The sequence below is a fragment of the Diabrotica virgifera genome, chromosome 10 (assembly GCF_917563875.1).
Source record: "Diabrotica virgifera virgifera chromosome 10, PGI_DIABVI_V3a".
Lineage (NCBI taxonomy): Eukaryota > Metazoa > Arthropoda > Insecta > Coleoptera > Chrysomelidae > Diabrotica > Diabrotica virgifera.
Window position 1 is genome coordinate 118,588,460 of NC_065452.1, and position 13,159 is coordinate 118,601,618.

At 36.1% G+C, this 13,159-nt stretch overlaps 1 protein-coding gene across 1 annotated transcript in view; it reads left to right on the top strand.

The window, feature by feature from the left end:
* LOC114330793 (trafficking protein particle complex subunit 8) overlaps nucleotides 1–12,381 on the top strand; it is a 65,813-nt gene extending 53,432 nt beyond the window's left edge. Inside the window, exon 11 of the mRNA XM_028280202.2 lies at nucleotides 7,677–12,381. Coding sequence (XP_028136003.2) covers nucleotides 7,677–7,941 — 265 coding nt within the window. The 3' untranslated portion in view covers nucleotides 7,942–12,381. The remainder of the gene's footprint in view (nucleotides 1–7,676) is intronic.
* Nucleotides 12,382–13,159: the final 778 nt, after the last annotated feature.

Consider the following 13,159-nt stretch of genomic DNA (forward strand, 5'->3'; position numbering starts at 1 on the left):
GTTGAGAACAATACAGCAATTACAAGAAGACGAAGGAGCGAGGTTCCCGTTGGCATCGAAAATTGTAAAAGAAAACATGTATGTAGACGATATACTAGGAGGAGCGGAGACAGTGCAGGAAGCAGAAATAGCCCAAAAGGAATTAATACAACTGTTCAGAAAAGGAGGTTTCATTCTCAGAAAATGGTTGAGCAACGAAGAAAAAATAATGGAGAACGTACCGGAGGAAATGAGGAACGTAGACTCCAAGGCATTCAAACAAGAAGAAGTACGGAAAACGTTAGGAATACACTGGTCCCCTAAAGAAGATATAATCACATTCAAAATAGGGATAACGACAGCAAAGAAAATAACGAAAAGACACGTACTGTCAGAAGTAGCAAAACTATACGACCCACTAGGGTGGATAGCACCTGTAGTAATTCAGGCGAAAATGTTCATACAGGAATTATGGGAGCAAAAAACCAGTTGGGATAAAGAATTAACTAGCAACCAACAAAGCAGGTGGAATACATACCAGGCGCAATTAGTAAATCTGGAGAAAATAACATTGCCCAGGTGGAACAACTTAAGCAAGACAAACAGAGTAGAACTACATGGATTTGCAGATGCATCTATGAAAGGATATGGAGCGGTAATCTACTCAAGGGTGTTAGGCCCAGAAATCAAAACGAATCTAATGATAGCAAAATCGAAAGTCGCACCATTGAAAGGAAAAACGACATTACCGAGGCTCGAGTTGTGTGCCGCGGTGCTATTAGCAAATTTAATGAAGAAAACCCTACAAGCATTGAATAGGGAAAACATTGAGGTATATGCATGGTCAGACTCAATGATAACCCTGGCTTGGATAAGGGGATCATCAAAAAGGTGGAAAATGTTCGTCGCCAACAGAGTAGAGGAAATAAGAGGCGTTATAGGACCGAAAAATTGGCATAAGGTAGATACGAAGGAAAACCCAGCGGACATCCTCTCACGTGGAAGTACCGCATCAGAATTATTAGAAGCAGAGCTATGGTGGAAGGGACCAACTTGGCTGACTAGTAACAAAACTTTAACGCAGGAATCAGAAGAAATACCAGAGACAAATGAGGAGGAAGTCAAAACGAAAATAACGGTGCACACGACAACGATAAAGGAGGACATATGCGAGAGATTCTCAAATTTAGAAAGAATGAGAAGAGTACTTGCATACTGTAGGAGATTTGCAGACAAATGCAGAAAAAAGAAGGACAGTGGACAAAGTCAGCTGACAGTCCAAGAATTAGAGGAAACGCTATTAAAGGTGATAAAGCACACACAGCACGCCTACTTCAAACAAGAAATAAAGAAGCTGGAGAAGAAACAGCAGTTAGACAAGAAAAATAAATTAGCGTCATTGGTACCATTCCTGGATAGACAAGGAATTCTAAGAGTCACCGGAAGACTGAGACACACGAATCTAAAGTACGGAGAAAAACATCCGATAATTTTGCCAAAGGATAGTGCATTAACAAAGTTACTTATAGCAGATAGTCACGCAAAAAATCTACATAGCGGATTACAACAAACACTACAGTACATAAAAAGGAAATACTGGATAATCAACGGCAGAAGAACCGTGAAAGATCATCTAGCAAAATGCTTAAGGTGCAGGAGGTATAAAAGCCAAGCAGCACAACAATTAATGGGAGATCTACCGAAAGACAGAGTGAACCCGAGTCATCCCTTTACTAACACAGGGATAGATTATGCCGGGCCAATAAAAATAAGTACCACGAGAGGCAGAGGACAGAAGAGCTATAAGGGCTACATCTCAGTATTTGTGTGTCTGTCAACGAAGGCAGTACACCTCGAAGTAGTAAGCGATATGTCTACGGATGCATTCATCGCGGCGTTCAAGAGATTTACGGCACGCAGAGGAAAGTGCAACAACGTATACAGCGATAACGGAACCACATTCGTAGGAACAGCAAATTTGTTGAAAACAGAAAATCAAAAAATAGATGACGAGATAAAACAAGGATTCCTGGCACTAGGTACCCAATGGCATGTCATACCTGCATATGCACCACATTTCGGAGGACTATGGGAGAGCGCAGTGCGGATAATGAAATATCACTTGAAAAGAATCATCGGGGAAACAGTTCTAACATATGAAGAATTGAGTACGGTGCTGACACAAATAGAAGCATGTATGAACTCGAGACCATTATGTGGGTCATCAGAAGACCCTGAAGGGAAAATAGCCCTGACACCAGCTCGCTTCCTTATAGGGAGAGAAATTATATCACCAAATCGGGAAGAAGAGCTTACGACTTATTTGAAGATGCCGACGAGGTGGAGATTATTGGAGAAAATAAAAAGAGACTTCTGGAAAATTTGGAAACAGGAATACCTGCACCAATTACAACAGAGAAATAGATGGCATAAGGCGCACTCTAACATAAAAGAAGAAGAAATAGTTATAATAAAAGAAGAAGATACACCTCCAGGCAGATGGCCATTAGCGAGGGTAACAGAAACACACCCTGGAGCAGAGGGACTAACCAGAGTCGTAACAGTGAGAAAGGCGAACGGGAAACTGACAAAAAGACCCATACATAAACTAATACGACTGGAAGAAGAGAAACAGAAAAAGCCGAAGAAGGCAGCAGCACTAAGATGGAAGAAAATACTAGTAGCTATAATGTTTTTAACGATGTTAAAACCCATAAAGGCAGAACCGTATAAAATATATAATCCGGAACCAGGATTTTTCACAGAAGATCTTGGAGAGGTCGTTATAGACCGGGGAACATTTCGAATAAAGGTGTTACTAGAAAAGGGAAGAATTCGAACAGAGCACCAACTAATAGGAAATATGATACAAGGAGTACGAGAACTGTGTCAGGATATAAAAATCGTGAATTGTAAGGATATAATAGGGAAGTTAGAGGAAGGACAAAGAAAGGCGGAATCAGTAAGCGAGGGGTTGACAGTAGAAATAAAAGCAAGGGAAAGAAGAGGAATATTAGGAACAATATTAACCTCAGTAGTTGGAGTCAATGACGAAGCCTACAGTAACATTGAAGCATTAGACAATAACCAAAAGGAGCTAATAAAGGGATCACAGCATCAAGCGAAGATAATGTTAGAAACAATAACATCAATCAATCACACAGAGAACAGGATAAACGAGCAAATGAACAAGTTTAACAAAGCACTAATCACAGGCCTACAAGAAATATCTAAAGGACTTAACGAAGTAGAAGACAAAGCACAGAGACTAGAAACCGAATATAGCACGTTGCGAATACAAACGATAGCGTTGCAAGTTATGGAATTCATAAACGAATATACTCAATTTTACGAGGGAATATTAAACCTTCACTATAACCACGGACACTTCATTGATATAGTGAAACCGGGTGAGATAACCAAATTGATAGAGAAAGCAGGGCAGATACTGCCACAAGGGGTCGAAATACGACGACAGCCCATTATAGAAACAGAAGTCAGTCATGACGACAGATATATAACAGTCATCGGCTATTTCATAGTGACAGGGAAAATTAAGTACAGCATGCTGAAAGTCACGGCCATACCACTTAACGTTGAGGGGTCGGTGTTGCGCACATTTGTCGCCCCAAGGAATCTACTGGTCGTAGATTATAACACACTGCACTACTTCGAATTGACCGCAGAAGATAGGGAAAGATTTTTACTGTTGACAAAGACGCAGATAGCGTGCTCGCCAACGGCTATAAGGAACATGGATAACCAACCAAACTGCATACTTGAAGAAATTTATGAGCGATCTAAGAATAGCACATGTCCAGTGGTAGCCAGGACAATACAGACAGCTCAATGGAGTAAGATGGGTACCCCCAACCTCTGGCTCGTTATCACGCCAGTCACGATACACATATCCATTATTTGCGATGGAAATCGGAGCGAAAGAGTACTGGAACGAGTCACATTCCTGAAACTTTCACCCAAATGTATCGCCCAAACGAAAAATATTACATTACTCCCCACTAGCAGTGGGATGGAGAGAGCGGTAACAAGCTACCTGAAGGCGCCAATCACTCCCGTGGCCCAATTGGTGGCGAGGACACCCCGCAGGTTTAACATGCCTCTAAACACCTACCTGGACCTACCAGGAGGAGAGCTACGTCACGCGTTACTTGAGGAGGAAAGTCTAGAACAAGAAATGACGCATACGCAGTGGCAATCGATTCCAGAATCTAATTGGCATTATTTTGTAGCCACCGGGACCATTACTATAATGGTAATAATTGGGATACTCACGTTATGGAAATACCGTCCTGTTGTACGACTATGTCGTTCAGGGAATCCACATACTCAGACTAACGAACAGGAAGTACCTGTATTAAGTAGTAATCGTCATAACAATGACCGTCGACTTCAAAGGCCGACATCCCACTCTCCACATTTTCATCCAATTGCCCTAATTTTAATCTAGAGATAGAGTCGGACATTGATAGCTAGAGTACGGTTGGAAGATTGTTGATTATTCTTAAACTATTTATTTATTAACATGTTTGAATTTGACTATTTTATGTAATACTTATATGTAAACTTTGAGTATTGACACTTGGGCCAGTTTTTGCCCGATTCCGCAGTATGTCCAATATCAAATATTCAGTATTCATATCCGAAATTGGACAGTATCATTTTATCACCCAGTAGATCGAATGCATTTATTTGTTATTAAACACACACACGTAATTAATTAAATTACATACACATTTGGTCAATTATCAATAATATAATTTGGACATCAGCCAAAAGTTGCTGACATAAGATAAACAATTTACCTTAATTAGATACACAAAATCACGCGGGGCCCGTGTTTACATTGACCCAATTTAAACTTATATAAAACTAAGATCTCTTGTCTAGAAATTCAATTATTATTAATTCATTAACGCGAGTGATTGTCTTCAACGCTCATCATTTACGTCTCTACTCAAAGTACCCCGGGTCAACATCCATAGTGTAAGTCTCATCAATAAACTCTGCTACTATTATTTGGTGTTTCCATCACAACTTAAAGACCATCTACACTGAGCCAACGAAGGGATATTGTTCAGTAAAGAAATGTTTATTTGTGAAATAAACCTTTTTTTCTATTTTCTCACAGCAGTACAATGTATTTTGAGTTAAATGAATTACATACATTCTTCTTTTTGTGCCAATTAATTTAATTCAAAAATTATTTTTTGGCAACCCTGTATAAATAATGATATTAATGTTTATATTACTGAATAAAGAATTGAACGCCCTTTCAAATGACCTATCACACGACCCCCTATTCCCATTAAAAAAAATTATCGATTACGTCATCACGTTTAGATGGATGACGTCACTAGTATGAAATATATGCCAAAAAATTGTAATTTAAAAATAAAAATCGACCTGTTTCGGGATTTTGCTCCAGAATCGTCCATTTTAGAGAAAATGAATTTATTCCATAATTTAGCCCCTCTCTGTATAATCTACTATAAAAAATCTTACATGTCATCAATTTATTTAATTATTGATAAATAATTACTTCCCTAAAATTTTCATTGAAAATTGCAGATTTTTTTTAAACTCGGATTTTCCAAATAAAATTTTTGTTGAAGGAAATCGGAAAAAAATAACTTTGTGTGGAACTAAATTACGGTGAATTTTTATTTCATTGTTTTTGGCTTAAAGAAAAAATATTAGCAGTTACAGAGCACTAATTGAAAAAAAAGAATATTTAGGAGTGCTAATTTATTTATAAATAAAATAACACACTTTCTGCGGACTTGTCATTACCCCATATTATATGCAATCTTAAGATTTTAGTAATAAAATAGCTGGTAAATAACTTTTCCCAAAAATGGCATTTTTTCGATAATTTTCCCAGACTATCAACAAATGTTGCGGTGGTTGCGTAGCCAATAAATCCAATAAACCGGAGCGCCAACCCAAATTCTGAGCATTGTCCAAATGATAACGTTAATATCCCCAGTTGTAACTAATATCGAAATGAATAAGAATCGCTATAAATTGCGACCATCATGGCGGTGTCGAAATTCAATAGCGACCTCGAAATGAATTAGAGTCAGGCCCCTGGTTTTGCATTTTTTTGCTAGGATTCTTCGCTTGATTTCTTTCGTCATGACGTTCTCTTTGGTGATCAGGGAGCCTAAGTATGTGAATTTGTCCACCACTTCAAAGGTAGTTATCAACTGTGGATTGGTGACCGATGTTTCTGGATCTATTGTTGGGTGTTGATGCCTTCATCTTAGTTGTCTCCTCATTTACTTGCAGGCCCATATTTTTTGAGGCATTTAAGAAGGTGATATAAATTTCTTCTAGCTTGCGTGTTGTGCGGGCAACTAGGTTCACATCATCTGCATATGCCAAAATTTGGGATGATTTATTAAAAATGTCCTCTGTTGCCTATTCGGGTATCTCTGACCGCCTTTTCCAGAGTTATGTTGAAAAGGAGACACACTAGCGTATCTCCCTGTCGCAGCCCAACATGCGTTTCAAACGTCTGTGATTGTTCGCCCTGTATTTCGACTTTGCAGATAACTTTACGCATTGTAGCCTTGCCTTAACCAATCTTATCAGTTTATCCGGGATATGGAATTCATCCATGGCTTAATACAACTTATTTCTTAGGACACTGTCATAGGCCGATTTAAAATCTAAGAAAAGATGGTATGTGTCGATATTGAATTCATTGGTTTTTTTTTCAGTATTTGCCTTAGCACAAAGATCTGGCCTGTTGTTGATCGAACAGGCTTAAACCACTGTGATATTCGCCAAGAAGCTCCTCTGAATATGCACTTATAACCATATAAGATACTCGAAAATTTTTTGTATGCTGTATTAAGGTACTAGTACACTTTAGAAGGCCAAAAATAAGCATTTTTTCAAGATTTTTTTCTCAGAACGTTTATTAAAAATGAACAAAAAACGTTTTACATAATAATATCTAACTCTTAGAGAATACAAAAATATATCGTTTTTTATTTATGCACGTACACTAATATTGTAGAGGGCGCCAAAGTCGAGGCGTCGAAAAAAAGTAGTTCCGATGGCGGACAGTTAATCTTAGTATTGGGATCTCTGAAACAAAAAAATCGCACGGCATTTGAAAAAGGAAGGTTTCTTACGTGACAATTTACCAGCGTTAGTGAAAAATTCCGCAAAAAAAATTACGGAAATTTGAAAAAATTTTGTGAAAAAATCGCCGGTTTTTTTTTCAGTTTTTCATGGATAAAAAATATTTATTTTTATTTTTTGGTCAAATTGTGGTAAATTGTCACGTAAGAAACCTTCCTTTTTCAAGTGCAGTACGATTTTTTTGTTTCAGATATCCCAATCCTGAGATTAACTGTCCGCCATCATTTTTCGAGGCCTAGACTTTTGCGCCGTCTACAATATTAGTGTACGTGCATAAAAGAAAAAAGATATATTTTTTGTACTCTCTAAGAGTTAGATATTAGGTAATATGTAAAAAGTTTTATGTTCATTTTTAATAAAGGTTCTGAGAAAAAAATTCTGGAAAAAATTATTATTTTCGGTCTTCTTAAGTGTACTAGTACCTTAAGGAGGGCTATGCCCCTATAGTTTCTACATTCCAATTGATCACCCTTTTTGTGTAGCGGACAAAAGATTCCAATATTTAGTACTCTTTTTTATTTCAGTGTAACGCAGCCTGAGATAAATAAATCAAGTTTATTTTGCACCTATGCTTCCAGTAATTTCTGTTGGTTGGGAAATAGTAAAAACCTCAGAACTTTGCACCCTCTGACGACCGAAAGTATTTCGTTAACAGCTGCTGTGTCTGGACCAGGTACCTTTGACATAGGTACATATATAGAGGTGTTCTGTAAGTCAGCAGGCCAAAAAGAAGATTATGTGTTACAGTCTTGTCAAATTCACCCAACGTTAGTTGTAAAAAGTATATAGCGGACTTTGGAAATTAAAATTTCTAATAAATATGTACAATAATTTCCATATTTCGTCGTTCAGCACGCCATATTGCCATACTGCTTTGGAGTGAAGCAGAAAAAATATTTATCAATATTTCCTATAAAATGTGATATTTTTGTTGTTGTTAAAATTACATTTATTACCAATAACGTTTAAAAAATAAAGGGTCTAACCGGGTAAGATGATGAAAAATGCCCTTAACTCGATTCGAATTCCATATAGGCAACTTCTTAGCACTTGAAACTCACTTTCTGCCACCTAGGTGGTCTTTTACTTTTTAAAACTTTAATATCGTTCTTAAAATTCAAATTTCCCGCCAAAAATTAAAAAAAAAATTCAAACAGAACTTTTTGAAATCTAGAACTTTTTTTGTTTAAAGTTTTTCGCTAGCTCTCGATGCAACTGAGATACAAACTAAAAACCTAATAAGCCTAATTAGGCTCTAGGTGGGTCACGTGACCACCTAGGGGGCTTAAAATCGCAGAAAGTGAGTTTATATTTGCTATAAAGTGTCCTATATGGAATTTAAATCGAGTTGGGGTCATTTTTGTCATCTTACCCCGCTAGGCCCTTTATAATAATAAATTGAGGTAAATTATGTTGTTGGTAATATTTTTAGTTGTAGGTCTTGTTAAATTCGTTCACACTTAATTTGCCCCAAATTAGGGGGCCTTTATTATGTGCCAATTTCTAAAACAACTATTTATTTTGGAATTTATTGTGTGAATTTTATGATGGTATATAAGGTATAACTATAGTATAATCTAAAAAAATAAAATTCTATATTAAATAATCAAAATATAATTCTAAAAAATGACTGAATTGTAGCAGTTTAAAGACAAAGTTTTGAATTTTCCTTTGGTAGTTACAACCAAAAAACGTAGGAAAATTAAAATTACAGAAATCTTTTTGAATTTTATGTTTCAGATAATTCCTTAGTACACAATCATGGCCGCCGTCAATTTTGGGACAGTCACAGGAAATCCGCCATTTCGAATTTATAAGATGTTGAAAATTAATTAAAAAAATTTTGTTGCATACTTTAGGAATGCATTTATTAAGCAAAAACATCTAGAACCTTATACACCATAAAAGTCACACAATAAATTCCACAAAAATAGTTTTTTTTTCGAAATTGACAAAAGATAAAGACCCCTTGTGCATTTATTTAATATTAGTACTAGTAAAATGGAACCTTAAAGCGTTAAAGGTTTGTTTCTGTTTTCTTATAGCTTAATTGTGAAAGTTATTTTTTCGAATGCCGTTTGTTATAACCGGTTGTACTTCAGCCAATTGACTTATTGTACCGGGTGTCCGAATAATAATGGCTCTCGGCCATATCTCAGGAACCGTTTATAGCACAGTTTTGAGAAAAAAATATTTATAACAAAAGCTGCCACGGGAAAACCTGGAAATTATTTTCATAATTGTAGGTCCACCGCTAGAGGGCGTAATTGAATATCAAAAATTAAAAAATCAAAATTTTACAAAATTTACCTAATGGAAGGGCACTGGAAATCCAATCATCGTATTCTTCATAAAATTCTGCGCATATTTGATTTCACAAGTTTAAGTCTACCTTTGCAAATAAGAGGTGGGGGTGAGTGGGAACCTTCTTATGAAAAAATGGCTGCAAGTCCGGTTCTGCTAAATTGAATTTTGCATACTTGGTCTTGTTGGAAACAGCTCTTTTTCGTCAATGTAAGTGTCTTATTTTCGAAATAGCCTAATAAGCAATATGCCAGCTAGTAGACGTTATTTCATTATTTTCGGAAATCTAGTTTTCTTTGGAGAATATTAAATACAAGTATGCATTTTAAATCCTGTATTACAAAATTAGACCAAATTAGTAACATATTACCGAAAACCGCATGTCGATACCTTTTTTCTATCTCGAGATATATTAAGTAACGTGTAAATTTTAAACAACTGTTAATGTCACCGGTAAACGAAGTTAAGGAAAAGTAGCGTGCTGTGGAAAAAACAAAGAAACATTTTCCAGATGTAAACGTATATAATTAATAAAACAACAATAAGACAAACAACACTATAAAATATAACAAAAAAATAAAAGCAACTACTTACTTAGTGACGACCTAAATGGTCAAATTGTTGCCCATCATTTTCGATGCAAGGCATTTACTCTTTCAAGAGTAGATTGAACAGCAGTCTCAATTTCTGCTTTCGCATTGCTTTGAATGGCGTTTCGTATTCTTTAGATTCTAGATCATGTTTTCTCGAGTAGTGGACCTTGCGTCAAAAACAAGGTCTTTAATCCGTCCCCATAAATAAAAGTCTAAAACATTTAAATCTGTTGCTATTCAATTTACCCTTGAAAGAGTAAATGCTTGCATCCAAAATGATGGTCAACAATTTGAACATTTAGGCAGGTACTAAGATTAAGTAAATAGTTGCTTTTATTTCTTTGTTATATTTTATAGTGTTGTTTTGTCTTATTGTTGTTTTAATTAATTATAGACGTTTACATCTGAAAAATGTTTATTTGTTTTTTCCATAGCACACTACTTTTCCTTAACCTCCTTTACCGATGACAGTAACAGTTATGTTTAAAATTTACACATTTCTTAAGATATCTCGAGATAGAAAAAAGGTATCGACATGAGCTTTTCGGTATTTTGTTGCTAATTTGGCCTAATTTTGTAATACAGGATTAAACATGCATACTTGTATTTAATATTTTCCAAAGAAAACTAGATTTCTGAAAATAATTAAATAACGCCTCGTAGCTTGCACATTACGTATTAGGCTATTTCGAAAATAAGACACTTACATTGACGAAAAAGAGCTGTTTTCAACAAGACCAAGTATGCAAAATTCGATTTAGCAGAACCGGACTTACAGCCATTTTTTCATAAGAAGGTTCCCACTCACCCCCACCTCTTATTTGCACAGGTAGACTTAAACTTGTGAAATCAAATATGCGCAGAATTTTATGAAGAATACGATGATTGGATTTCCAGTGCCTTTTCATTAGGTAAATTTTGTAAAATTTTGATTTTTTTAATTTTTGATATTCAATTACGCCCTGTAGCGGTGGACCTACAATTATGAAAATAATTTCCAGGCTTTTCCCGAGGCAACTTTTGTTATAAATATTTCTTTCTCAAAGCTATACTATAAACGGTTCCTGAGATATGGCCGAGAGCCATTCTTATTGGGACACCCGGTACATTTCCCATCCCTGTAACCTTTTCGCCCAGGTTTTAGTGTTAACGACTATTGCCGAGATCGAACCCAGATCGTCCAGCTTGGTAAGCCAGTACCTAGCCAGTGACAGCTGTGACCACCTTCTTTTTCGTGTTCCTCATCCTTTAAAGGACATTGTCGATCATCACAGTCTATTTTACTCTATCTGCAGCGGTTCTCAAGAGTTCTATTTTTACTGACACAATCTTGTTATTACTCACAATCATTATTTTTGTTTTGACAATGTCTACATTGTGTTACTTCCGATTTCTATTCCCGGAGGACCAGGTGGTAATTTTTCTGTCAGGGTTCTCTTCCCTTATACTGGCTGTTTTACCGAACCAGTTTCCCCTGTTTGATTCTGCTGCTCTATCCGCCAGATGAGATACTATGTTTTTTGTCTTTAAGACCATTGACCATTCTTTGTGTGTAACCGAGACAGGGGCCCTTATTTCTTTCATTCTTTCATTCAGAGCCAGCTGAACCCTGGTTTTTTACGAGGTTGATACTCCTCCCCCTCCTCCTTTCTCATCTCTTTCATTATGGGGCCCCAGGCTTGGGACTGGTACAGCAGAGTTAATTGTTCAAGTACAATCGTATTAAATTCCCAATCATATTAACTTATTCCCAGTTTGAATATGTCTAGATTGGAACTAGGGATCAATTTTTGTTGTTGTATAACTTCACAAGTATGATCTGTAAGTCATACTTTCTAAAAATTTGCTTTTTTACAACAAACGGCAATAGTAAAAGAACAAAATAAAAAACACAAGTTTAGTTAACATTGTAATGATAATATTAGACCCCAAAAATGAAGGGTTATCTCCGTTATATAAAAGACAAAAACATAAGAACCTATACATAGGTTACTAACACGGAGATTTTGTTTAGTTTCATTTATTTTTCCTCATATGCAATACTTATGCAATATTTTTTTAAATCCTTTAAAAAGGAATTGTTCTCAGTATGTATTTCTTAACTGATACTGTTTGCTGTGATAATGCCACATTATCAGAAGAAAATACTTTCATTATAATCACAAAATCATTCTCATACTACAGTCATTAAAGAAGTATTGCTGCTAGTTAAATGTGAAAACTGAGGATACGCATAAATATTGATAAAAATAATGTTGTTTGCTGAACGACTATTTGTCAAATAGTGTAAAATAAGAGATATAATATTTAATAAATTCGTGTTTGTATGAAACTGAGTTTTTTTTATAACATGCACATAATCGAAACTATCCGTATCAGTATTGACTATCCCATGATGCATTGACCAGAAACCCACGATATATTTCAATTCAAACCACTCATTTTTTCCTCCATTTTCTTGGAATTCGCCTTCCCTCCCTCTACTGACATCAGCCTATTGCACCTAAACAAATCAGAAATGCCAGCAAGTTAAATTAATCAACAATTTATTGAATTATTAACCAAATATGGTAGCTGTTACACATTTTCCACCGATGCCTCCAAAATGAAGACAAAACTGGGGCAGCCATCTACTCATCAGATTATATTCCCCCTCCTCATTTCTTGAGCTCTTGTTAGCACGTGGTGACGCTCTGTTAGCTTGCTTTCTCCTGTGCCAAATGGACGGCTTCATGTACGAATTTTCGCACCAGATACATATTTTTGAGTGCCCACACTTTTCTTTATCTTCTTCTTGTCTTTTTCCTTGTGCGTACTACGGCGTCGGATTAAACGACATTTTTCTTTATAAAACATATTATTTGGAACATATAACTACAGTCGAACCCGCTTATTAGAATACCGGTTTAAGGAATAGAAATTTGAGGTCCCGAAACGGTTTTACTAGCCACTAATGATCGGTTATTAGAATATCCCGGCTATAGGGATAATTTTTCTTGGCACGAAGGCTATTCCAATAAGCGGGTTTGACTGTAAATACATTTGGTCTCAATTCCTCCATTTATACAGGGTGTCCAGAAACTCTACCGACAAACGAAGAAAGGAGATTC